The sequence below is a fragment of the Copadichromis virginalis genome, linkage group LG14 (assembly GCF_057382275.1).
Source record: "Copadichromis virginalis isolate Kocher_CV1m ecotype Utaka linkage group LG14, C_Virginalis_male_GT1.1, whole genome shotgun sequence".
NCBI classification, from domain to species: Eukaryota; Metazoa; Chordata; class Actinopteri; order Cichliformes; family Cichlidae; genus Copadichromis; species Copadichromis virginalis.
Genome location: NC_140631.1, coordinates 33036061 through 33063871, shown reverse-complemented (window position 1 = coordinate 33063871; position 27811 = coordinate 33036061). Strand labels below are relative to the sequence as shown.

Below are 27811 nucleotides of genomic sequence, written 5' to 3'. Positions count from 1 at the left end.
TATGTGAACGGTTGTTTTTTCTTGCTATATTTAATTCTCCCAGTTTTGCTTTGAAGCAGAAAAACAACCGTGAAGACAGACGATATTTTAATTCTGACATTTTCTTCTGCCTTTGTTGCCTGCTAAAAAGAAGACTGCATTGTATATTGTTAAGTGACGATCTGTTCCTGCTTTCTCTGCTGCTTATCTTCACTTAATAAACATCAAACAGAACTCCTTTTATTCTAATTAACAGAAGAGTGGTTAACATTCTCACTCAGGACTAGTGCCTAGTTTGCCTTTGGGCCACTCCAGCTGTATCGGTATGGGTTTCCATCACAGGAATGTAGATGACTAAGGATCAAGTAGTTCTATATGGGAAGTGGTCTTTGATTGCTCTTTAACCGAAAAGGTTACAGTGTCCTTATTATTATGATAAGCTGTAGAAAGAGGGAGACTTAGCAAGGCCCGTCCTCTTTACCATTAAATTGTTTTAACTTTGCTGGTCCCTTTATGTACCTGCATCTCTATGTGGATGTCTCTGTGTGCTTCATTTATACTAGGAAGAAGGGAAATGGAGCTTCAGCTGAGTAAACAGGTTGTTAATATGCTCAGTGGCTCCAGCAGCCTCCCAGGCAGCCACACACACACACACACACACACACACACACACATTGGCACATAGACATAAAGCATGCCAGGATGGCGCTGGCTTCGGTCTCTCTGTGGGATAGAAAAGAAGATAGAGACAGAATGGTTTCAATTAGAGGACAAAGACAAATGTGATGCTCGTTTACCACTGTTTGGGTATTTTACTGTGTTTGCAATAGAAAAATAAATAATTAATCACCAAACAGCTACATCTACTCTGGGATACTAGTCAACAGCCCTTGATAGTGCAGTGTAATGAAATAGGTCAACTCTTCTGTTGTCGTGTCATTATACAGTATGATACTGAAACCCTTGTAATCTCCAAGTGAAACCTTTTAATTTACAGTCTGGCATATGTCAGAGGAAATAGCCTGAAACTGTAAATTTAAAGGTCAGAGGACAACAGCTGCAGTATAATGATAAAGAATCCAGATATTCCTTTTTCTTTTAACATTTACACTGAGTCTTGATCTTATTCTAAGTAAGATGAGAATTAGGTAAATTTATACACTTGTTATCTTTGGACTATTTTTTATTTTTTTCCCGGAAAGTCCAGCTCAGATAGAACTGATATTCCTGATGAACACACAGTTGCACCAATCCTTCTCTGCTGAATCCCAGAGAACCATGATCTGTAAGATGATAGAGTTAAATACATTACATGTGTTTACCACACATTAAATTACTTATAGGATGGTCACTTTATCCAAACAAAAAGACCAAAACAATAAGCTATAGCTAAAATGAGATCAGCCCATCTTTCTCTAGTTATGTTTTTCCTTTTGTTCTTTATCATCTGGGCTCCCAGATAGGAGTGGATTTTGCTGTCAGGTCAGAAAAAAAGAAACACTTCCACTTCCTCTATTGTTACACAGAAATTCAAACAGTGTGCTGAACTAATTAAACTAAATTTCAAGGTCTCTCTTAGGACAAGACCTAAATTATGAGCAAACCATTAGGTGTGCTGAAAAACAGTGGGTAATGGGGACTTTAATTATTACCAGCATAGGAGAAGAAAATTAACTTAGATGTGCTCCAGGTGGGATTAAAACCACTGACCAGTACATGTAATATTACAATTATCCAACTTCCTCTTTTTAAATGTGTTTCAAATTGAACTTTTTTTTTCTTTTCGTCAACACAAAGCATTTAAGATTCAGCTCAGATGGAAAAGCAGCAAGTCCTCTCCAGGAAAAACCTCTTGCAGATGTCTTCAAGCAGCTGGATTTCTGCGCCTAAAATCCACACAGTAGTAGAGTCACCCATAATTTGTCAGAACTGACATAATTCTTATATATACATTTGTTTGTTTACGCTTAAGCAGTTCTTTCCAATTATAAAAATGTCTTGATGTGGATTAAATTAGTATCAGATTAATGTCCATCAGTTGGACGTTGTGGAGGAATCGTGCCAAAAGCACACAATAGCTTCTCCCACATCAGAGAGCCTGGAAATGAGTGCTGGCAAGCTTCATTTTTCAAAACAGAAAGGATTCTATTCTAGCACAGTCTATGAACCCCAGTGAAAAGACTTGGGCAGTGTGTATTATCTCCCGCTGCCTACTAGCAAAGTGTGTGGCCCATGTCTTTCCCTCCTTCGGTATAGCTCTCGCTCTTCATTTGCTTTGGAACCTTGTACCCTCTCCTGTGCCTTATCAGAGCCCCTTTGGTCCTGCAATCCATCTGTATTCAAGGCACCTTTCCCTGTTGACCTCCACAGCACAGCCCCTGCAACATTCAGCAGAAAAGCCTTTCTTTCTGACTCAATTCCTTCGTGGTGTGTTCATGTGTGGGGGTTCGTGTATGATAGAGATGTGTGGGTCATTCTTTTTGAGAGAGCTGTTAAAGCTAGTGTGACAGGAGTGCCTGTGTTATGCTGACCACCCAATTTCAGTGATTTCTCACCTCTGCAACTCAGCAGAATGAAAAGATGACAAGCTATGGTTCCTGTCTCCATTACTTGCCTTGATATATAAGTGGATACATCTAGTATTTATGAGTGGGTCTGTAAGGGGGTGGGTGAATGAAATATTATTCATTTGTTCAGGTGTATTTTCTTTAGGATTTCTTAACAGTAACTGTGTCACCAACTAAGCAAGCTAAATAGATAACTGACTAATAGTTTGTAACAAGAATATGACATTGTTATGCATTATTAAGAACATCTACTGGTAAGCGACCATAAATATGCCATCATATATCAAAAAAGGCCTCCAGGCATTGGTTAGCAAGGTCCAGTTTTATGTTTTTTCCATTAAAGCCATAGTGCCTGCTTTAAATAAAGTTTGAACTGCTTGCTAAGGCAATGGGGAGAAGAACTATTCGAAAAAACATAATAATGGTAAAAGGGTAATTTTTTCCCCACTAAACTGCCAACCTAATCATAAATTTTGGAATCTTGCTTAACCGTTGTGTGATTAAAGTTGGACACAGTGATGAATGTTAGTTGGACTGTTGTGAAGGCCCTTATCCTGCTAACACAAGAGGTGTGCCAGGGACCAAGGATTGGAGCTCTGGCTCAGGGCCTTAGTGAAGCAAGATGAGAAGCAATAGTGGTTAATTGATTCCCTCTTATGGGTGACGAGGCTTGGACAGGTATACTCCGGTTGCTTTGATCAGCATGAGGTAAAGTAGCAGTCAGATGGTGTAAAACTGGATCAGACTGTCAGAGCGAAATGGAGCAGAGAGGAGACTGTGTGTTAGAGCAGTGAGGCCAGAGAGCAAGCTGGAATTAGTCCTTTACTGTATCTGGAGTCTGACTCATGTGCTTAGAGTTGGCACACAACCCCTCTCCCTCCTCACAGTTCCGTTCACATGCACTCGCAGAGGCGAGGCAGATAAGATCCTCTCCTGTTGAATCATTTTGTAGACACACTCATCCAGTCATACATACAACCAAGATAAGATTCTCTTAATGTGAGTGAATTGGCACAAGACTGAGGGTCGAACATGGGTGACTGTGTTCGTGACAGACAGTTTAAAGGCAAATCCTCTAAGATGATCTGGAGGATTTTTGAGCCGTAATCCTTTTAAATTATGTCCAGTAAAGTTGTCATCTCTGTGCTGCTTTCTACATTCAGCATTCAACACATCAAGTTGACAACTGAAAAATGCCGCTTTGTTTCGCCATTTGCTTACATTCCTATCACTCCTCATCTCCCTTCACGAGTGTGTGTGTGTGTGTCTTCGTATTTCTTCCATCTCTGGTTTAAAAAAAAATGGAGTCCAGCAGGGTGAACTTGGCTCTCCTATCCTTTCCACAGCACTTCTTCATGTGCAATTACATTCCTCCTCTAATAGAGAACAGAACTCTCCCCAAGTTCAGTCACAATAAAGAGCTACTGTTCCCTCGCTGTGCGTACATACGTGTGCGAGTATGTGTGTGGGTGTGTGTGTGTGGCAACAACTGCCTCTTATCCGTGAGTATTTCCACTCATCTTGTCATTAAGGTTGATATCATATGGGAAGTTGATTACAGATTGATTGTACTCATGTTCCTCTAATAAGTCATGGACGGGCCTAAGGTCCTGTTTTGAGAGTCTGACAGAGATGGGACCAAGAACAATAAGAATGTTGTCCAATATGTGCATACCTGGGTTGTCCACAAGGCAAGGGCTCAGTCAAGACTGTGGGAACCTCTCTAAGCACTTTAGCTGTTACAGTAGCGTCTTTATGGCTGATTACATTGTCTATAATATGCATCAGTGCTCTTAATATATAAAATGAAAAGTGTAAAATCTTGCCGAAGGCATATATAATGTACTTTAGACTTTAAAAGATCACATAATTAGTAAAATTAAATAATTTGCTAAAGTCTAACGATGACTGCTGGGTAAGACCTCAGTCATACTAGTGCAAAAATAGGAGGGCAGCCTCAGTGTGACCAGGGAAAACTGATGGTTGATGAATGATTGCATTTCATTTTTTGGCTTTCTGGGATTTTGAGTAGTTGAAGTGACCAGCTTGCAACCAACAATTTTGATTGGTCCATCACTGTCTGACTTCAGTCCCTCTCAAACAAACTAGTGAAGGTTTCCAAATGATCACCATCAAATTCATAAATGCAGACACATTGCCAACATGTTGTAATCACTCTGAGTAAGTTGGAGTCAGTCTAGACCAATGAGCAAAACTCATCTGCGCTATCAACTAATGAAATGCACAAACCCAATTTGCTAAGGTTTGTGGTGGGCAATTTACTGTAAATTGCACTAAATTTAATACAGAAAAGCATATCTTATTTTGCACACGATATGTGAGAGGGGGAGATGTTATCAGAATGAGTGTGTAATTGACACCACTAGAAAGCTCAAAACTGTGAGCCCAGTGCCAAAACTTTGGCTTTGCCCTGATGCTCTTTACTTAGTGCTCACTTTGAGTGTTTAGAGAGAAGCTCCACATATTCCTGCTTCACAATGAGATTGGGATATTGTTGAAACAGAGAAGAACTGAACTGTACTTATTGGAGCATCTGAAATGCATACAGTACATACAAATGCATGTCTTCCTTTTTGTGTTTCAGGCTTTTAGTCACATTTGTAAATTTCTAAATTGGTACACAATGAAAACACATCTGAAAGCCTTTTATGAGCAGTTCACATAGAGAAACATCCATGTTTCTGTGTTATTCCATTTAATGTGTTAGTGTGTTAGATTAATGTCTGAATGTAACAGTATGTTAGGGTTAGGGTTTGTTAAATGATATATTTCCAGACTCATGCTTTCCACTTCAGACCTGGCAATCAAGACCAACAAGACAAACGGTAAACCATGCCAGCATTATAGTCCCCATCTACTTTGCACTCTTTGGGAAGCTCTACCACTTAACTGTAATATACAACATAAAATAATGTCAAAATACAACAGCACAAAATGCTGTCGGATTAAAGAATTATTATGACACTACAGTAGATTCCTGAAAAAAAAAACAAATTTGCTCTGACAAGAGATTTTTTATTTATTTTTTGCGTTACTGCAGAGCATCGTCTGCAGCGTATCACCTTTATTATTATTATTATTGGGGGTTTTTAACACAGCTATAATTTTCCACATAGATAACTAAGGTTCATCTAGTAAATTAATGTTAATTCTGTAACATACAGCATCAGTGATGCAGTGAATAATCTCACATTAACATTGATGTTTTCACTCAAGAGTGTGTGTCTTCCTCTCTATTAACCCATCACAGCAGCTGTAACATCAGTTGAAAAACAACAAACCGTGTGCGTAACATTTCTTTTGAAAAGCCTTTGTAGCTGCAGGATATGTGACACCAGTGATGGTACGCAACTCCAGGTCATTTTCTCAAAATGCAGAAAAACCAAAGCAGTTTGTGTGTTTGGGGACATGGCACAGTAGCGCTAATTTCATTAACACATAGACAGCTTAGGATCTGCCAGTAAAAAATATTTTGTGTTCTTCTACACGTGCATGCCAGCTGTTATACATAGATTCCAGATTTATATAGTTTGTGGTAAAGCAGCTCAGGATAAATCCTGTTCTCCACCTGATTCTCGGTTCTCAGGACTACAACTAGTTCCCTATAATTTTTAACAGAAGAGTTCCCCCTTATGTAATAGACATATTTCTTTGTCTTCAGCCTACTCTTATTTATCATTTATCAGCAAATTTGTGCTGCTCTTGTTAGAATGATGGTCAGTAATGAAATTAATTACCTGCATCTGTTTGTTTCTAAATTTATACATCTGCCCAATTTAGATCTGGCCCAGTCTGTGTGGATTCTGCCAGGTCTAGTAGTAGCACGCTGGTACAGCGCTACACGTTTGACGTAGATGCCAACATATTTGCAACAGTCTGCAACAGATTTGAGTTTCCTCACAGTTAATCATAGTATTATCAGAAACAGATTGTATTTAAATGCCAGCTTGACCCTGTTCAGTCAAAAACTGATAGCAGACTTACTTTGTCTTATTGCCGTTTTATCACATTCTTGATGCACCAATGTGAGTGTGAAGAAACGAACTCATACAGGTGTCGGACCTGGACCCTTCATTCAAAGTGACCATTTAAAAAGCAAGAAGATTGTAAGTTGATTCACACTGTCATAATAATTTTAGTTGCGCAGTGGTCTCTAAACACTATTTCTGTAGTGTAGCTGTAGCCTAACAAATAGAAACTGTAGCTCTGAGTGTGACAACACAGAGAAAAGGGACAGATTTACCATTAACTACTGAACGCTTTTGAATGTGCTAGATAATTATTAGTTATATACTAAGTAACCACTGTTGTGCCACAGACATATATGTATACAACTCCCGTACTTTAGAGATGTGCCTTTGGATCCTATAGTTAAATCTATAATGAATGTATTTTTTTAAACTCATATGAAAGATTCCTACAAATAGCTGAAAGCAACAAACACAATGCCAGTTGCTTTTAATGTTTTCTCAAATCTATGTTCATTATTGGTGAGTCCTTCTGTGCTGACAAAACCTTTCAGAAACGATTGAGACTGGTCTGGCCAGTGTTAAAATGTGAGAAACAAGGTGAAAGCGCATGTCGTGCAAGAAGTTTGAGAGCCAGCCTCGGTTGAGAGTCGTTTTGCGTAGCTTGATTGAAAACGGTGGAAACTATGTGTTATTCACTTGCTCACCTCTCCTTTTGTTCAGGAGTCGTGTTGTTTTGCATAAGCCCTAACTTGTCCCACCACTCTTTCACCTTTTCTTCCAAGTAAGGAAATCACGTTGATCCTTACCATCCGGAGGGAAGGTACTGGAGGATGCTTTCTTTATTAGCTTGTTTGTTTTTCATCTGACAGCAAGCTTGCCACAGAATGTGCTGCCTCATTCCTCTGGATGCCACGCACTCGGTTTCAACAATAAATGCTTTATGCACATCCCCCACTCTTACCTGAACTGTACATCACTTCTCTCTAGAACAAAGCAGTCAGTCATGACTCAGTCAAATAATCATTATGGCTCCTTAAATACATGTGTGGAGGGGTGGAACAGGCATAGTTGAGGAATTTACTTCAATAAAGCTGCCATTGAATGCTTGCTGAGGAAATGTCATAACAGCAGGTAAAAAAAAAATAGACATGGATAGACAGGATAGATTAGTTTTGCAGCTGCCAGTGGAAAACAGCCATCAGTGCACCTGATGGTTGAGCAGAGAGGTGTTTTCCACTCTCAGGGAAATGGACCATATCATACTCTTACCTTAGTTACAAAGTACTACTGTTAAACACTGTTTGTCCTTATATCCAAACTTCAATTGTGGTATCCAGAGTAAATGTTATCCTCTTTTTTTATAAAAAAAACCAAACACACTTAAAAGTATAATTTCATTTTTTATTGACGATCAAAAGCCAAACTCAAAACTCAAAACTTTACACCTCTGTAAAGCCAAAGCCTTATATGGTGTATTTCTCTGTGTTGTAAAGTTCTATTGTTATCAAAAAACCATTAAAAACACATAAAACAGTCAAACTGTTGGACTGGGTAGTATTTTTCTTCATTACAGAGAACATGACCAGTGTAGTTTGTTCAGAAACAACTCTGCTTTGGCATTTTCAATCTCTGTAGGGTTTGCTCTGTAACGCAGACATTGCGGTTCTTTATGTGTTTTTAATAGTTGTTGGAGTGCAAGTGTGGAGCTTTATAGCACATGGGCATGTGCTATAATAAAAGAGTAATATGATGTCAGGCTTTTTCTTTAAAGCTCCTGTGTGGATTTGAAAAAGTCTGAAAATCTTTTGCAGACTTTGCAGACTTCGACAATGATCCCTCTTCGACAGTGGTGTTGACTTGGTTGGATCTTATGAAATTGTATTTTTTAACTCTTGAAATAATTATTTCATGGTGTGCTGTGAGTTATATTATATGACAGCTAAAACTCTTTCAGGCCCTCATTCATTCTTTTTAAGAAATTACCAGATGTTGCTGATTTGCTCACTTGTAGTAGTTGCTGTCTCTCTCATTTATTATTATTCTTTTTTTTTCAGCCTAATGGAGCCCTCCCTTACTGGCACAGGCATTTATATGTGCCTCATACTCAAATTGACAGTGAAAAGCTATTAAATAACAATTCAACACATTGAATCAACTTCACATATTATGTCTGCTTCATTTGTCATGAAATAACAAGGGAACAGGCCTCACCTGACCACAAATCTGCTTGTCAGTTAATTGTCCAGTTAATGCAGATTTTTTTTTGTAAAGCCTGTTTAATTAAAGCTGGAAGTCTGCACTTTAACCAGATACTGGATGTTTAATCCGTTTAATTTGAAGTCCACTGTGGCAGTATACAAAGGCAAAAATACAAAAATTGTGACTTTGTCCAACAAATTATTGAACTAACTGCACTGCATCAGTTCTACCAATATTATTGTTTTCTACATGCTAATCTTTTAAAATATCTGTAATCACATTCTTGTCTAATGCAGATCTAACATTAATCTTTTGAACTGATGCCTGTTTTTGGCCTCTGTGAGTGACAGACTGTGGACAGGGAAGGACTGTCAGCCTGACAGACCACCATCACACAGTACTACCACCCCTCAACTAACATACTACTTACACACTGCCAGAACAGGCACCCTCTTCAATTACAGACTGCAAAAACAAACCATACCAGCATTGCCGGCTTGTCAACTACCATATAATTCACAAAGGTCTGCAGACACACATCAACACAAATATTTGACTACCACAATGAAATTGGAAACAACCTTTCCCTGCTATACTTGATATATTGATTCAGTCAGTTAACATGTCTTACACTAAGAAAGTGTAGTGTCGATAAAAATCATATGGAGCTGAGACACACACACACACACACACACACACACATGTATATATACACACAGTTATTGAAAAACAGCTCATGAATATTGCACAGGTTTTGAGCGTTTCCAATTGAATGAATACGTCTCTGTGTATTGCCGTCATTGTTGAATAATTGATCCTGCTCCTTGCGATCTCCATTTGTCAAAACGACCAGTTTTGCTTCCCTGTACCACTCCAAGAGGGGAAAACCTTTAACATCTATTGTCATACAGTTCTAAAAAGAGTTTTACTTGGTTAATGCTTCTTTTTCATAGCATTTGAATTAAACGATGATCAGGCAACTTGAATATTAGTGTTATGTTTTTGTTAACAGGTATGAGATCAAGTATGACAAGGAGGACTATGTGCTGAGAGTGAAGAAGGCTTCCATTAATGACGAGGGCACATTCACCTGTGTCGCAGAAAACCGTGTGGGCAAGCTGGAGGCCTCCGCCACCCTCACAGTCAGAGGTATGAAACAGATATATATCAATTCAAACAATTAAATCAATCAGTTAAAAACACACAGAGAAACTGTTGAGTGTATTGTTCTTATTCTTCTTATATACAAAGATGAAGTTTTGGATTGATAATTCACTCGTTACTGTCCCCATTACACAAGTGGAAATGCAGAATGCTGAGTACTATAGCCAAGAGAGATGTAGGCAGTCCATGAATCTGTTTAATTATTTACATTTCCAAGTGCAGCGTCGACACACTCTGCCACCCTCCCCCTGTTGTGGTGGCCTGCAAGCCACACTGCCCTCCATGCTGTAACCACCCAGTCAGCAAAGCCATTTCACAGATTACTGGTGCACACCACACCTGGGGTTTGCAAGGTTAATAAAATCATTCTAACCATTTTTTTTTCTATTTTCACCACTCTTCTTCCCATTAAAGTCGAGTGCTTAATGTCTCTGTGGAGCGCTTTACAGCGACACAGAGGACCAGAGGAGGTAAAACAAGGTCTTGGTTGACTACTTGTTTATGAATCCAGATTCGTGAGAGCACCACCTAAGTTTTTTTGTTTACTTCACCATGAGTACCCATACGGCAATGCAGAGGAAACATTGGGAACAACTACCAACAACTACTTCTCTGTGACACTTTCAGAAGACTCATCCTTTGGATATAACCTACATGCCTGACTTTTTTTTTTGGTTCTTTTTCCTCCTCTTTCCTTTTTTTGGGTTCTGTTCATCAGCATTTATGGCAAACACATCTTTGCCTCGCTACTACAAACATACACCACCCATAGAATTGTAGATTTCATTATTGCAGAGAAGGTCCAGCAGTGTATTTGTCCCTGAGGAGCAATAATGACTGCCCACACTGAAATTTGAATGCAATTTAAGACTTTTGACTACCAGTGGGTATTCACATCAGACGGCCTCTGTCATTCAGGGGTCTGAGAAACAGATGATGGGAGCTCATCAGCAAAACTGTCCAGTGGGCAGTGGACAAAACCTACTGGATCCTCTCTTTGTAACGCTTACACTGTGCTAGAAGTGTGTTTGCCCAACACAACATGTCATTCATTCTGATTTTGATTTCCCTTGTCTTATTTTATTATGTTCTGTTCCTTTTGTGTTGTTTTATGTTTGTGCGTCTGTGTCTTAATTTGTTTCTTTTGTGTATCCACTCCACCATTGTCGTGTTTCCAGCTCGCCCCGTCGGTAAGTACCCATCCTTCTGATTTGATCCCATGCTGCATGCCTTCTCCATACACCCTGTTGCATTTGACTGCTTGACAATCACTAACCATCGCTTTAACATTCCTGTACTTGACTAACACATTTGTTGCATAAGTTGTCCTTTCCTTTCAGTTGTTTTTTTTTTGTACATCAGATACTTGTGAGATATTTGCAGATTTTAGAGCTGTATCTCTTTTCGTTAACTGGCTCTTGTATGTACTTTAGAGTTCAGAAACTATACTAAAACTTTTCTGTCTATACATCAGATATAGATTTAGACAGATCCTTTTTTTTTGTTCTCTCCACGCTGTGCTCTTTAGCATATCCAGTTTAAAATGAATGAATGAATGAATGAATAAATGATGTTTTCTAGTGGCAGTTCTCAGGTTTAATTTCAGGAGTGTTAGGTACATAGAAATTCCTTGATGCTTTACGACTTTACTAGAAATGCTTTCCCGTGGATAAACAGCTGTCCTAAACTTTGCATTGTCACAAAGTTACTACATTTTGTATTTTTATCGCATATACTTGAGCTCTACTCGCAGCTGATGAATATTGCGTATGTTGCTTTATTATTATAGATCAAGGCTTATGTTAGCATTGTTCCTCTAAACTGAAGGTTCTTTAGATTGTAGTCTCTATTCTTTACAGTGAAAGAGTGGGCTAGCAGTGTAATTGACTCAGACATTGTCATCTCATATGGTCCAGAATGTGTTTAACTTGCGAGTCTTGAGGCCATTTGTGGATTTTTGGATCACAGAGCTGAGATCTGTTTAGTTTTGATCAGCTTCTTTCCTTCTGAGCCCAAGAACACCGGTCTGGGAATGTCGTTTTATTTCCCAATAGATTGGTGTAGGTCAACAGAAAACCACATTTGGCACACTTCATATGTGAGATTGTTAGAGGGAGTAAGTGAAAATTGGCATCTTGAGAGAAAGACGTGCTTTTGAGTGCAGAAATGGGAAGAATGCAATAATGAGAAATATGCAGGAGGAGAAAGAAAGGGAAAAGAAGTGTGTGTCAAGACAAGCTTGACTGGTAGAAAAAAACAGACACTGCCTCAATGGCAGGACTTTGGTTGGCAAAACAGCAGTGGCGGTTCTCTGATTGTCAAACTGTCAGTTTCCAAGAAGATGGAGGAAATTACACATTCACTCTGCCTGTGGGAAGAGACAGTAATTGCTGTCAACTTTTGAATAAAATATGATTGAATGTGGGATTTTAAAGGAGGAAGAAATATTTGTGCTTGAGTGTGCTGAATGGATCGCTGTCTCTTTGTCCATTTGTTCTTTTCACCCTGACTGCTGTTTTATGCCGAGCCCTCTCCAAGCCAGGCAGATGTGACTTGTCATGAATTAAATATGGGCCCCTGATCGTGTGTTTCCTTAGGAGGGAACAGGAAGGAGCTTCTCATATGTCATTAAGGGTTTCTGAATAAAAAACAGGGCCAATGTCTGCTAGCCCTGAGCCAAGCTGTGAAACTGTCGCACACTAACTTCCCCTTGATTTGTCGAAAGTTTTGATCTGTTCTTCTCCATTGGACCCTGTCTACCTTTTGGTCATTCTCAATCACATTCCCCATGACTATTTTATTCAAATATAATTTAAAGATAGAAAGAGATATGAAAAGTTGTGAAATATGTAGTTGACTAATAGAAAAGCAGTAAAGACAAAGCCGAGCCTTTTTGTTTAAATTGCAGTTTTAACTGGAGTCACCAATCACACAACTGAGATAGGATGGATTGGATGTTTTTGGCACTTATTAGTAAATCTAACAGTTTAGCACACTTGCACATTAGGAAGCTTAACCATTAATAAAAAGATATCTCAGAAAATGCCCCCAAGATATCTGTGGGTCATGACAAAACTGGTTTCCAAACAGATTGCTTCCTTTTATTTGGTATGTTAACATTGGCTGTAGATAAAAGAGGGTGTTTTTTGGTCTGCCTTTGGAAACAATGAGTCATACCTGAAAAACAGTTCAAAGCATAAGAATTCAGGCCCATTTAACATGACTTTAAATCATAAATAGTGGGGAAAAAAGGAAGTAAGCATCCTTTTTCTGCTTAAGTGTGTAAATAAGTCCATGAGAATGGCAAACAAAGAGTCATTAATGGGAATTGAGAAAGTGACAAAGGACCATGCTGGGTAGTACAGTGATAGGAGGCATTCTGTAAGGTGTGAAACCACATTTTAGTGAGTTGTTAATAATGCAGTGTGTGGTATGGAATGGAGCAGAGAAGGGAGGGAACTAAGACCTTGCCAGAGCAGGATTTAAGAGCTCTGTATCAGGCCCAGCATTGTGAGAGCCACAAGATATCCAAGCAGCAGAAGGCCAAACGGCAAAGCAGTAAATCTGTTGCCATCTGCACCATTCCCAACTGTGTGTATCTTTGACAAATACACACGCCCAAAAAGGGATTACATGATGAAACCAGCCAAATGGGAAGAGTTTGGCCTTACTGGAACCAGCTGGCTTATCAGAGAAAGGACTTAGAAGAAATCAAAAGAAACAGAAAGAGTGCAAGATGTTGCATTGCAACAATTCTTGTCAGAATTTTGCAGAAGTCTTGGTGTTTCTCATTGTGTTTCTGCAAAGAAAATGGTCCCTCTAATCCACTCTCTGTGCTTATTTGATAGTATGGCAGTGACTCAGGGCCCTTAATGTGTTGACTTTCATTATCTCTGCAGGAGCTGTGTTTCCTCTGTAAGAGTTTTTGATTTTTATCTTGGCAAACATGGCTCTTGTCAACATGACCCTCAATGACATTCACCGAAGAAACAAGTAGAGGCCCTGGGTCAGGCAGTAATTTACTCAGATAATTAAAATGCTTTCTTGCACTTGTACCGATCATCATCTATCAAATGATAGATTATTATGTCTGGATACTAAAGTTTTTCATGCATAAGGACACATGCTATATCCCTTTTTTGTGCCATCTATGCACTTGGATTATGTCAGCTTTTGCTTGTTAAATATCTCATTAAAAAGCAATTGAAATATCTGTGAAACAAAGTTTGGTGTGAAATTCTCCCTCCTTCACCTGGTGTCACGTAACGGTCAGAAAGCAAAAACGGCAGCACTGCACGCCAATAGAAGTTGTATCCAGTCCGCTGTCTTTGTTATTGACCTGCATCTGTCAAGTTGTCAGTCAGAAATGTCTCACTGTTCGTCTAGCTGCTGATAAACGTGTGAATGTTAACTGAGAAAGCTTCACAGTACAGTTTCAGACTTTGATAGCTTTTCAAGTGTTAGCTTGTTGTGTGGTAAACACTGAAGTAGTCTTTTCTTTCTCTCACTCACTTTTGATACAGCTTTGATCAGAAGTTGTATCAAGCTGCTCACAATCTTGACTTTTATATGAGATGCATTCTGATGCAGAGTAAACCCTCCATATGGAAAGTCAGACACAATTAACCCTCTCTATTCCTGTTATAGTTTTCGATGTTTCCAGGGCATGGGTGTGCCTATGTGTTGTCTCAGATCTAAATGCCTTTGTGACTGAGACGCTTCCTTGTGTGAATGCCACTGTGACTGTCATTCATTCAGCTTCAGTCTCACCTGGATGAATGGCCAGCCTTGTTACCATGGCAGTGAGAGTCATGATAGTCACTGGTGTTCAGAGCAAAAGACAGATATGATGCTGCATGGAAGCTCTGTACAGCACTCCCATTTTGATTTTACCATGTGGTATATTGCTTGTTTTTGCTTGAAGTCCTTAAGCCTTAATGTTCGGCTTCACTATGCACCGCAGGTCCTCTAACACTGTTGTTCTGGCCCTTTGACTTCAGCTCCTCCCCAGTTTGTCATCCGTCCAAGGGACCAAATCGTGTCACAAGGCCGTACTGCTACCTTCCCATGTGAAACCAAAGGAAATCCACAACCTGCTGTCTTCTGGCAGAAGGAGGGGAGTCAGGTACAAACACAGACTAATCCAGTTTAATGTTGTTTTTTAATTACTTTTTCATTATTATTTTTTACATGTGAAAACATATCACTCTCTTTTTAGGCGGGATTTATTATCTACCGTACATCTGGCGTTATCAGGTTTCGATTCTACCAACTGTACACACAGTCATTGTGTTTTTTGGATTCCCCTGCTTTGCGCACACACACACAGACAGCACTTCTACACTATCTGCGATCGGTATCTTTACCACAGACACATAGATACACCTTTGTTCTCAGGATCCGCCAAATCAAAGTGTGCCTGGCAAAGTGCTAATTGGTTTTCTGTGACCCTGTACTGATAAGAACGATCCTAACCCTCACTCAAGCAGATAACCCATTCAAATACCTGGGTGTCCTCACAACGGTCAACAACAGTGCCAATTAGGAACCTGTTGAGGCTTGTAGATGAGCCACAGATATGATTCAGCTCTCGCTAAGGTTGAAACACGCTCACGCATAGCCTGCAGGCCAACAATTAGAACAGAGTTTTCTGAAAACAGTGAACAGAAGTGAGACACATGCTTACAACTTTGCACAGGTATGATACTCAAATAACAATATGTTACCTAAAGCATTGTGAGTCAGTGCTATTGAGTAATGTGAACTCAAATTTTGTGTGTGTCTCACTTTGTCATTAAAGTTGAGGCTTTTCAAATGACTGTTCGTTCTTGACATTTCTGCACTTGTTGGCACTTGTCCTTGTGTTTATTAAAGCTTTCTATTCTTTATCCTTACTGTGATGTGATGTGATGGTATTTGTTAAAGCTAATTAAGTATATTAGTTAAATAACATTAATGCATTTCTTCCAGTTGAACATCTCATATGTTCTGGAGACCCATAGAGTCTAATAGAAAAGAAACTGTGCAGTTTGCTACATGTAAGTGATTAGATGTAATTCAATCCAGCTGTTTTTGCTGGTTCCCTCTGGGGATCCTAATAAAAGAGTACAGGAATAGCTGGGACAAGGTGGGAACTACTCAGAAAGAAGTACTTTTTTCTGTGTCATTAGTCGTCTAATTCTGTGTATTTACTCTGAAATGTGTTACGCTGATTATGTCTTCCTTTCTAAATTCAAGATTACATTATATTTAATAAAGTCTAATTTACATGAGGTGGTCTCCTTTTAAAAAAAATACATTTAAAAAAAAATCTCAAAACCACTGTGGAATTGAAACAGAGAGGAAAGTGGTCATGAAGCCAACAAGAGCAAAAAGTTCCCTTCCTAAGAGAGTGGAGCCACTGGCTTGGCCCAAGAATAAGTATGAAACCAAGTCATCAAACATGTTTTGCAGCTCGTGAAGTCGGTTCACATAGTCAAAGAGAGAATTGTTCATGCTGTGATTACACTAATAGTCGGATGTGTTTGCATGTTAGTGTGCACAGTATATGTGTGGATTCAATGGTGATGGATGTGTGAGCATTTTTGTAATTCTTCCAGGTTGAACTGCTTCCATGTTCTCACTAATTGGCTGTTTGTTCCATTTCCTGCAGAATTTGCTCTTTCCCAACCAACCCCAGCAGCCCAACAATCGCTTTTCGGTGTCGCCCAGTGGAGCCCTGACCATCTCATCTGTGCAGCGGGCAGATGCTGGTTACTATATTTGCCAGGCCCTGACCGTTGCAGGCAGTATCCTCGCCAAGGCTCAACTGGAGGTCACAGATGGTGAGGAAAACCTGACGTGTAACTTCTGCCATGCCAGCACACTACTACACACTGACACATTGCTTAGTACCACTGCAGATGGGGTGAGGCAGGTGAACCATCACCAAACAAATTACTTATACTGACACTGATGGCATCTGACTTGAGTTTGTCAGCTTTTAGCTACAACACGGCTATTGCCTGGTTAAGTGCAAGTAGGAATTTGGCCTTCAAGACCTTTGTGTGTGCAGTAGGTGCACAAGTACAAATGAATTTTTTAAACAGTCAAAGTGCAAAGAAAATTCAACTACTGTTGAAGAAATGTCAGTATGTCCATAACCTTCAGTTACTGTGTTTTTGCTCTGTGCACTTATTTCTTTCTTTCCTGATGCAATTTAATTAAAAATGCCTCGTCTTCCTATTGGAAAGAAAATAGAGCATTGCCCTTGAGTTTGTTCAAGTTTAATGGTCAGCGGTTTGGTGAGTGAGGGAGCCACATGTTTGTGTATGAGGGCGGGAGCAGGAGAAGGAGACTGATAGAGTGACAGTGGCTTTCTATGAAATGAATTATTTTTGTCTTGCTAGGCGCGGGAGCATCTAATCAGCTATTGTGATGGCAAGATAGACGGCTATCCATATGTCGGCTAAAGTACCTGCTAGCAAAAAGATTAAAAACACAGCATGGGCATTTTTTTGGTTTTGTTTTGCAGTCGGGTGCAGGTACATAATTGAAAGTGCCCTTCAAATTCCTGCTTATCACTTTTTCAGCTGTATTTGTATTTTTATTTAAACAAACATTTTGTACACATGGCATGCGGGTTTAACAGTCACAAGTGTTAGAACTCTGATTGGGCTTTAAATTCTTTATGAGTGTCTCAGACAGACTGAAGAACTCTATCAAAGTCTTACAAAGAAAGATACAGATATCCTTTTTGGATATTAGTGATACTACTTCCAGCTCACAATTGGCAGTACCAGGGCCACAGGGTGATCAACTTAATGGCAGTATAGTGGACAGGTGGTGGCAACAAATAGGATGTCTCCATAACTCAGTGTAGACAGTATGGTGAAAAACACATTCACTTTGGAATGAAATGTGTAGCATTGTTATAGTTAAGGTATTTTAATTCCCACTTTTATTTTTGCCAAGATATGCTATTGAAGACATGTTAGCAAAATGAATAAAATCAGTGGAAAAGGAGGAAAGAGTGTGGTGTGGGTCAGGGTGAGGTCATGGCCACACCTGCTGCAGTCTTCGTGTGATTTACTGCCCGGAGTCCCGCCAGCAGTCTGTGGAGTTCAAGGAGATCTGTAATGAGAAATTCCTGATCCAGAGACCCAAGGCCTTAGTCGAGCTTTGCCTCCTCCCTTTGTCACTCCCACATGCCATGGACACATAAATTAAACGCATCAAACCCCTTGACCAAACCATGCCTTCTGTTTGCGCTTTAGCTTCTGTCAAACCGAGTCTTACAGCAGTGTACTGTACTAAGTAAGGACTGCATTAATGTGAGGGACGTTGCTTTAAACATCTTTTAACAAACATGGATGCACATTATAATTTAATGCATCTTAATTTGACAAACTATGCTATCAGAAGACAAACTGTATCTTACTGAGTCCCTGGCTAGAAGCAAATGCTTTGAATCGTCTCTTGGCTGGATTTCAACTTTACATTATTACTTTTGATTCATTTGATCACATTTGCCCTACTTACTTATTATAGAGGCCTAAAAACAAAAAGGTGGAATTAATGTAGTATATTTGGCTGGTGGATAACATATCAGGTTTCTCTCCACCTTCTTGACCCGAAGCATCTACGAAAGTAGAGAGAATAATCTGGAAACACTTCCTTTTATCAGATGTAACTGCGGGACAGAAACTAGGGTTGCAAGTGAGGTGTGATAATGTGTTGAAAGGTTACTGAGGTACTTGGTAATTAGCCCCTGCAGGTCTGACATCATTAATCCATACTTTCTAATTAATGTAGGTTCTGCGAAGCCAGGGGGACTCCACATTATTCAACTCTAAATATATAAACTGCCTTTGTGCTACAGTACTAAATCTCTGAGATCGCCTCTGACACATCCCCTATTTTACAGATGTTACCCAAAGGCTTTTCTGGCACATTAAAACAAATGAATTTGCTCATATAAATGGAATCCATCAAAGTTGTAGCATTTAAATTGAAACTGGAACCAAATAATAAAAAAATTAAGGTTGCCTTCTCTGATTCTTTTGAAATAAAGAGTCCAGTTTCCGTACTTTCTAAAATTCACCTTTTATTGTGCCCCACACTGCACATAATGAAGTATTTATCTGAACCATACTGGCTCAATAGGCCAGTGTCTCACCGCCAAACTGTACCACAGAGTCTAGAGTAGTGTGTAAAAATAAAGCTACCCAGGCAGTAACTGGAAACCGCTTAGCATCCCTCTGCCACATCAATGAAAGAAGAAAACACTACTCAGCTTTTCTTTCCTGGAAATACAGGAATCATTGTTCTGTGGCACAATTACAAGACCTGCAGAGAAAATAGTCTACTTTATGATAGATACCAATATCCGCCCCCCGCTGTGTGTTTTATAACCAGTGCTATCACTCAGTTTATTTTATAGTCATGCGCATTATATGAGCATCATCATTCATCTGAACTACAGAATATGGATAACACTCACATTTTCCTCTTTGTTTCACAGTGCTCACAGATAGACCTCCGCCTATTATTCGCCAAGGCCCATCCAATCAGACCCTGGGGGTTGACAGTATGGCGCTACTGAAGTGTCAGGCTTCAGGAGATCCTATCCCCTCAATCAGCTGGCTGAAGGATGGGGTCAGTCTACTAGGAAAGGACCCCCGCATGTCGCTGCAGGAGCTGGGCAGTCTGCAGATCAAAAACATCAGGGTAAAAGATTTTAGTGTTAAAGTCACAGTTACTACTACTAACTGCTACTATGTGTTAAAAGTTTTGTGCTTTCTTTGTAGCAGAGCTTAAAACCAGCATTAACATAAAATGTTAATGCAGTTATTTGCAACCGCATGGTCATGTTTTCAAGACTCCAGGATACAAGGTTTTTCCAGTGGGCATACAAGAAGTACCAAACCCCCCTGTTTAACCTGCATGATTGTATCACTTAGTGGCATGGTAGCTCCATTTGAGTTCAGCTGTGAAGGGTTGGATGGAATCCAGCTGTGGTTCAGAATATATACACACACATTTATGCACACGCAAATGTATCAAGTAGATTAAATTTAGAAGAATCGCATCTCCCTTTCTGCACTCTGTGGCCTCAGTGGAATACCTATTACGCTTGACAAAACCGGTGACCACTGACATGTTATTTAATAAATGGAAGGAAGGCACAGGGACAGAAACCAACAAACAACCAAAGTTCCTAAGAGGGATGGAGAGACAAGCCAGCTGTCATCGGTCCAGGGGGTTCTTGCAGCCCATCCTAAATTAATTAGCCTGTCTTTGTTGTGGTCGGCAGGACAGTGGGGAAATAAGGAGGGGGAGTGGAAAAGTGATGGAAGGGTGGTGAGTAGAAAATGGAATTCATTAGGAAATTAGCGTCAGCACTTTGAGGCACTCACAAATGACACACGGTTTGTCCAGCGCAGGGCCTAGCCGGAGAAGTCCCCCCATCAGTTTCACTGTGTCAGCGATAGGAGGAAACACGTATTCAGTCACTGCTGCTTTTAGGAGGGGGAACTAAAACGTCCCTTTCGCTAATAGTGTTATTAATGGAATCCTTACTACTGCTTATATTGTTTGCTGCTTGTTTTCATTTATATATATGTCTTTATTCCACTGTGTTCTAGCTTGCAGACTCTGGGATCTACACATGTGTGGCCACCAGCTCCAGTGGCGAAACCTCATGGAGTGCCTTCTTGGAAGTCAAAGGTAGGTCGAGGGAAGATGACATGATATTGACGTGATATTTGTTTTAACTTTACTGTTTATTGATGAAAATGGCTGTTTGTTGTATTCTTCACTGAAACTTTCAGAATCAGGTGGAGTGATTGTAATGAAGAACCATGATGATAATGAGCTTCCAGGCCCACCATCTAAACCTCAAGTTACCGATGTCACCAAGAACAGTGTGTCCCTGTCCTGGCAGCCTGGGCTGGCTGGAGCGTCTCCTGTTTCCTCCTATGTCATTGAAGCGTTCAGGTTTGTTTTACCACTCCCATTAAAGCGCCAGTCACTAGCTATCAGCTTTGGTATGCTATGGATTGCAGATATAACTTTATTTCTCTTGCACTGCAGTCAATCAGTGAGCAACAGTTGGCAAACAGTGGCAGACCACGTCAAAACCACCCAGTTCACTGTCAAAGGTCTCCGTCCGAACACCATCTACCTGTTCATGGTGCGAGCTGTGAACAGCCAGGGCCTGAGCGATCCAAGCCCCATGTCTGATCCTGTCAGAACACAAGGTACCTTACATAACACTAATATAAAGCAACTTCATTACATTCACTGCATGTATGCATAGGTTCTTCATAAGCCACAAGCTGAATTTGATTTTTGTTTCTAAGGATAGATTAAGGTCGCTGTGTTCCACTCCAAACTCTGGTACTTATCAGCCCATCTCAGCAGTCTGCAGTGAACAGTTATACTGACACTAACACTGCACAACTTTCAAGAGGTCAAATTTTTCATTGCAGTTCAGCTCATTAAGGCTGCACTTAAGCAATTATGTAAAATAGCCATGTCTACTTTTGGAAGGCCTAACAGAGTTAGTGCTATGCCTGCTATGTTAATCATCATAACAGAAGAAAATGACTGTCTCCAAACCCAAAGATGATTTGGTTACAGTACTGGACAGTCTGCAGTCAGATTGCATTGATATGATAACACCCTCCCACAAGCAATCCTTTGGCCGTGCTCTGTCAAATGTAAGCTAATACCATCCTAAAAAAGTGAATTTGATTTGCAGCCTATCTCTCTCATGGTGAGATGAAGACCTTCAGATGATATATAGAAGTGTTGATTGACAATAGCATGCACTGATGATAAAGTGATTTTTTACTACTTTTAACTGTGTTTGGCCTGTCTTGCTCCTTTGGTGTGTCCATGTTATTTATCACTGCGCTGGGTTGTGTAAATGAGGCATCTTTTTTTTAAATATAGGAAATGATATTTGTGGCTTTTTTTCCTCCAGTAAATAACTCAAAATGTGGCTCATTTCAGCCACACTCAGTATCTCATATGCTGGATTTTTTTTTATTGCTTATAACTTGAAACACATGCATGGGAGAAATGAGCTGGAACATAGTGTCATGTGTCCATTCATCTTCCATCCAGTATGTCTAAGGGGTCATATATTCAGAGTTCATTCAGTGATGTGGTTTTTCAGTCAGATCCCAGTAAGTGCAGACAAGTCGCACGTCTAAAGAACTTTGCAAACCCAACTCTGCTTTCTTTTCTTTAGATCAGAAAAGTGCTTAATACAAAATGGAATGAGGTCATTTTAATGCAGATGAAGTTGCTCCTTTTTAAATGAAGTCGTGATTACCAAGTGTACACGTCTTTGTTAAATCTGGCTGGTCTATTCATTCTTTCTTTTGTTATTCCACTTCTGATGGTGATGAATCAAGGTTTATTGTGTGGAGCTGAGTGAACAGAGTTTAAGAAGAGTAAGAAACATTTTACTCTCTTTGACTTTACTTTGGGACTTCTCCTTCTCATTTTTACTTTCTTGTTCTCTTGTAGATATAAGCCCTCCAGCTCAGGGTGTGGACCACAGGCACGTACAGAAGGAGCTCGGCGAGGTCATAGTTCGCTTGCACAATCCTGTTGTCCTGAGTCCCACAACCATTCAGGTCACATGGACAGTAAGTATAGCTTAGCATACTCAGACTTTAGCTGAGTATTTTCACTGCAAGAGCATATATTGTGATTCTTTGATTGTGCAAAATTGAGTCACAGTCAAGATAGTTGGCATTAAATATTCCTCTTTGAAGTCAGAAGGTGCTCCTTGAGGCTAGGATTTGTTTTATGCCAGGAAATTTTTGTCAGGTTATTCCCTAAGACTGCAGCTTTGAAATTGTAAATGGGAATTTAAAAGTAACTGAACATCAGATAGCTGTAAAATGGTTTTATTAACCACAGTAACATCAAAAGAGATGTCAGAGACATCTGGTTGTTCATCTATCTTCCATATGTCTTCAGCTGCTTCCTGCTTACATAAAGGACTACCGTACTCAGATAAAAGCAGATTGAAATTAATTTTTGTGTAATACAGTGTAGTAATCTGCAAACAGGAACCTTTGCATCCACTATATCCTATATGCACTTTCTGATGCTTCAAAATAAGAATAAACTTTTGGCCAAGTTTAGAACATTTTGCCAAATGTGAAACACTTTAAAAAAAAATTTATATCTGTTTAATAATAAGAACAGAAACACTACGGTGTTTAGACTGTATAATATGTACATGGTTATTTTGATTGTGGTCCTATAAATCCCTTGGTGGCAAAGGGAGTGCATTTTCAAATGATCCACATTAGCAGTTTTCCTGGTGACATCTTTATTGACCCCTGTGGACTTGTTCGCTAATTTAATGCTAAAGCATTGCTTTATGATTGCAGTGTACAGTCAACACAAAACACGGCTGCCTAATCAATCAGTGGCTGGGACCCTTTAAGTAAACAGAGTGGCCCCTTTCAGAAAGCTTTTATATTCCCAAATCATTCCATTAATAAAATTCGTGCACCAAGAACGGAATCCATTTTGCTGATTTACTCAAGCTACACTGGTGAAAAACAGCTGCTTAACATCCCACTTGAAAGCCCTGCTCACTTCTTCTTCTACTGTTAACAAGCCATTACAGTGAGTTATGCACCCGTTCCTCCTCTGCATAAATTCAGCTTTTTCTGTCTCGCTAAATGGTTCCAAGTTTTAGACGAAGGACCCGTTGTGGATTTCAGGGGGCTACTACAATTGCTGTCTCTCCATCTTTTCTATGGGACATATCTCCTGTTACCATCTCTATTGTGTATCCTCCTTATTTCCCCAGGGTGTATGTATTTGTTGCTGCATGAAATTCTTATATTCATACCACGTCCTAAATATAGTAGGACTTGCTTTATGGTGCCACTATTTAGCATTTATAATACACATGAGACATTCCTATGTCCTTCATGGAATGCCTTTTTAATGTTGGGGGGACCACTTTGTGGTAGGATCTATGGTATGAGATGATGTCAGTGTTAATTCAGAAAAGTGTAGAAGTGCTGGTCATAAAAGCCTCTAAAGTGTTATACATGCAGCCCTGTAAGAATTGCAGAAAAACATCAATGCATATTATCTATCAAATGTCCCAAAGTAGCATCCATTAATCTCCTCTGCACAGTTCTCTTTGAAATAAAAAATAACTAAATGAAAATAATGCCTTCTTTTACCTCTTTAGGTGGATCGTCAGTCCCAGTTCATCCAGGGTTACAGAGTTCTTTACAGACAGACATCGGGACTGCCATCACCAGGACCATGGCAGACCCAGGATGTGAACGTCCCCTCAGAGAGAAGTGTGATCCTCTCTGGTCTCAAGAAAGGCATAGTTTATGAGATCAAGGTCCGGCCTTATTTCAATGAGTTTCAGGGCATGGACAGTGAATCCAGGACTGCAAGGACCACCGAGGAAGGTAAGTGGAAGAACTTGCTGATTATATGTATATTACTGTATGTCAGGAGCAATAAAATCAAACTGTGGCGCAGCCACTCAAATGATGAGTGACACGATCCCATAGGCTGCTTCCGTGCCAGTTTTTGCTGCAATATCATTGGTGCCCCTCTTTAAAACTAAGAACTGTATTTTGTTTAAACATGCTTCCAGGATATGCTCATCTTTTTGACCTTCCAGCTGTTTTGTTTTTTTTGATTGGTGGTGTTAGTGCCAACCTTCATCTAATCCATCACCCAGCAGCCACAGATCTGAGCTGTGATTGGGCACAGCTCACACTTCCTCCTGTGAAGATGATCTGTCACCTAAAGCTTGATTCATACAGGCTCTGACAAGGCCACAGAGCAATGCGGTGCTATATTATAAACAGGCGCACAGACAGATATGTATTTCGATCAAGTTTATTGTAGTGAACTAAAACTGAGCGACCAAAGTGAAGCTAAGTGTAAAACTGCTTTTGTTTTAGTGCCTACTACAAACTACATTACAATTAATTACACATTTTTTAAAAAACCTGCAATAACACTGTTTTGCTTTGATATAAACCTGAACACAAATACAACCACCAACCTTGTTTCAACCTTTTAACCATATAACTTTATACCTACAGCAGCACAAAAAGACAAATGCAGACGCTTAATACTGGAGGCGAAGACTGTCTTTCCACTGCATATTCAGGCTGCATGGACAGGAGACAGTTCACATCCTGTTGGGATGACAGGCCCATTTATTTTCCCTTTCTCAGAGGGACCATATCTCCTGTGGTCAGCTAGTGCATTCACTGCAGCAGTCGAACTGCCATCAAGTTACAGCTGTCGCCAACACACACTCTGGCACAAACACACACATACCTTAAAGTCACACATGCCAAGGTACATCTCCCTAAGGTTTCCTAAATCCACATGTCACAGCTATTACCAATGCTGATAATATTCCCTATCTGCATCCAGGTCCTGCACAATCTCAACAACTTTCTGCCATAACTCTGCTGCTGCGCTTGGTCAGAGTTAATGCACTGTCAAACACAGGGCTCTAGGCTCTTCAGAGTCCCTGGGACTACTGAGAAAATGTGGCTAGACAAATAAAGAAATCCGGTTCAGAGTGTGATTAAAACTTAGGTTGTTATTAGCACAATTAAAGAATCCCCAGAGTACGTCCAGGCAGATTCAGGGTTATAGTATGCTCAGCGCGCCAGTGCTGTGTCCATCTTTTTGGTCTCCCTTTGCCTTTTTCACACGTCCTCTCACTCTCCATCTGGACAGCCATATCATGGCTGATAAATGAACTCTGACTGCCATCTGATTCCCACTGCATAATTGTCTAAGAAGTCACCACAGAGGATCATGTTTTATGCAGAGTAATTCTTATTTAAGGAGAAGGGAAATCAGTAATGTTTGTATAAATGTTCATTTCTAGACTAATGATCTACAATACATTGATCTCTAGGGAGATCCCACTCCCAGTCTTTTCAATAGCTATTGGCTCCTTTTTTGTATGGATGACATGTTTGTATTCCTTCATCATCCAGCACAGCATGCCATGTGCATGCGAGACAGAGGGTCACATTCCTGCCTGCCATACATCACTCTGCTAATGGCTCTATTAGCGCAGCCTCTGAGGCCTCTAATGAAAAATGTGTATTGTTTAGCACAAATATGCATGATAATAAGCTGCTAAATCATTCATAACATTAACTTTGAACGACATTGCTTCTGATGACTGCCATGCACAAATCCAGCACTTCGTCACCTGAATGTAATTCGGTGTTGGAGAGCCCAGAGCTTGATGGTTGATCAGATGCTCCCTTGGAAGATTGTTTCTAATCTGGCTAAGGTGTTGGGTTCATCATTGGACCCATTCATCTTCTACCATGCCAGGGCCTTCTGGCTCTCTGGGGGTTGGTGTGGCCAATTGCACTGAGGGATGAGCACAGATTTACAGGGTGACACGTGCCATTTTGGATGGAGGTGAGGTGAGAGAGCGGCAGCACAGGAGTAATTGACCTGTCAGTATTCTGCTGTGGTGCTGCACCCCTGCCAGCCACTGTGGAAATGAGAAAACATTATTTTTAAAACGTTATTTCCAGTTGGGCCAACTGTTATTTATTTTTCCTTTTACCCCTTGTGGGGTCAGAAGATTGTTGCCATCAGAATAACAACAGAGGTTTATGAAAGCTTGGACCTGTCTTGTTTCTATCCACTCCCAGGCTGCCTGTGGATTGTGCAGATTCCACTTAGATGGGCATCACCCCTCTGATCCTCACCTACTGGCTTTAGTTTCATCTCGCTGATCGATGGAATCAGTCAATATGTTTACTGAGACTTTGTTTCCTTTTCCTAAAATTTATTTTTTTCACATTTCCTTCTTGTCTGCACTTCATCCTATAAGCTCATTGACCCGTGTGCCACCCTGGTCAATGCTAGAGTCTTAGTGTGACTGAGAGTGCTTGCCTGACTATGCCAGGCCATTATTCTACAAATCAATACCAGTATTTTCTGTGCAAACCTACCAAGCTGGAGACAAGGATGATATATTAAATCAATGTGATGTATTAAAGACAGGTTATAGCAGTATCGGATGTGCTCTACTTTTTATGTAAATCCCCCTCTAATGAAAGATCATGGCAAGCTTCGGTCACCTGGGTTGTCCTTATAGAATATCATGGCGAACAAAAATCTGTGTCTGGTATGTGCATCCTTGTTTCTGTTTTGATTCTCTTTGCCATAACTGATGGATAGTGTATTTGACTTTTGACATCGATATTTGCACCTCTTCTTTCAGCTCCCAGTGCCCCTCCTCAGCAGGTAACAGTTCTGACCGTTGGAAACCAGAACAGCACTTCCATAAGCATCTCCTGGGACCCCCCGCCACCTGATCACCAGAACGGCATCATCCAAGAGTACAAGGTTGGTCCCAGCACGTCAGCATGGATTCTCATTTAAGTCACACAAAGCGAAAGGCATCACTTATTTTTGTCCTTTCCATTTCAGATCTGGTGTCTTGGGAATGAGACGCGTTTCCATGTTAATAAGACAGTGGATGCAGCCATACGCTCTGTAGTGGTGGGTGGGCTGCAGGTAGGAGTAGTGTACCATGTGGAAGTGGCTGCCAGCACAAGTGCAGGGGTTGGAGTGAAGAGTGAACCCCAGCCTATTATTATTGGTAAGACTGACTTATAGACATCAAATTTCCCTTTCTTTTTTTAATCCTTAGTGAATGATATTCGGGTATCGAATAATATTGTTGCAATAAAATTGTATTTCAGCATTAGTGTTTAATCTCGGGAATTGAGCAAATATCATTACTTTTTGTCATGAAAGTCTAGGAATTACCAAATGGATGATATTGTTAAAATATTTTGATATGTGGTCTGACTGGATATGATTTATGTGGAGCTATGGCAGATTGTGCCTGATTTGACC

The 27811-nt window shown here is 40.1% G+C and overlaps 1 protein-coding gene across 2 annotated transcripts in view; it reads left to right on the top strand.

Moving 5' to 3' along the window:
• The window catches only part of robo2 (roundabout, axon guidance receptor, homolog 2 (Drosophila)), a 261243-nt gene that overhangs the window by 204004 nt on the left and 29428 nt on the right, over positions 1-27811 (top strand). For both annotated transcript variants that reach the window (XM_085430533.1, XM_085430534.1), the window contains exons 6-17: positions 9750-9886; positions 11080-11091; positions 14902-15026; positions 16554-16725; positions 19404-19609; positions 20527-20608; positions 20713-20878; positions 20975-21141; positions 22421-22542; positions 24120-24351; positions 27171-27295; positions 27380-27551. In XM_085430533.1, coding sequence (XP_085286659.1) covers positions 9750-9886; positions 11080-11091; positions 14902-15026; positions 16554-16725; positions 19404-19609; positions 20527-20608; positions 20713-20878; positions 20975-21141; positions 22421-22542; positions 24120-24351; positions 27171-27295; positions 27380-27551 — 1718 coding nt within the window. The remainder of the gene's footprint in view (positions 1-9749; positions 9887-11079; positions 11092-14901; positions 15027-16553; positions 16726-19403; positions 19610-20526; positions 20609-20712; positions 20879-20974; positions 21142-22420; positions 22543-24119; positions 24352-27170; positions 27296-27379; positions 27552-27811) is intronic.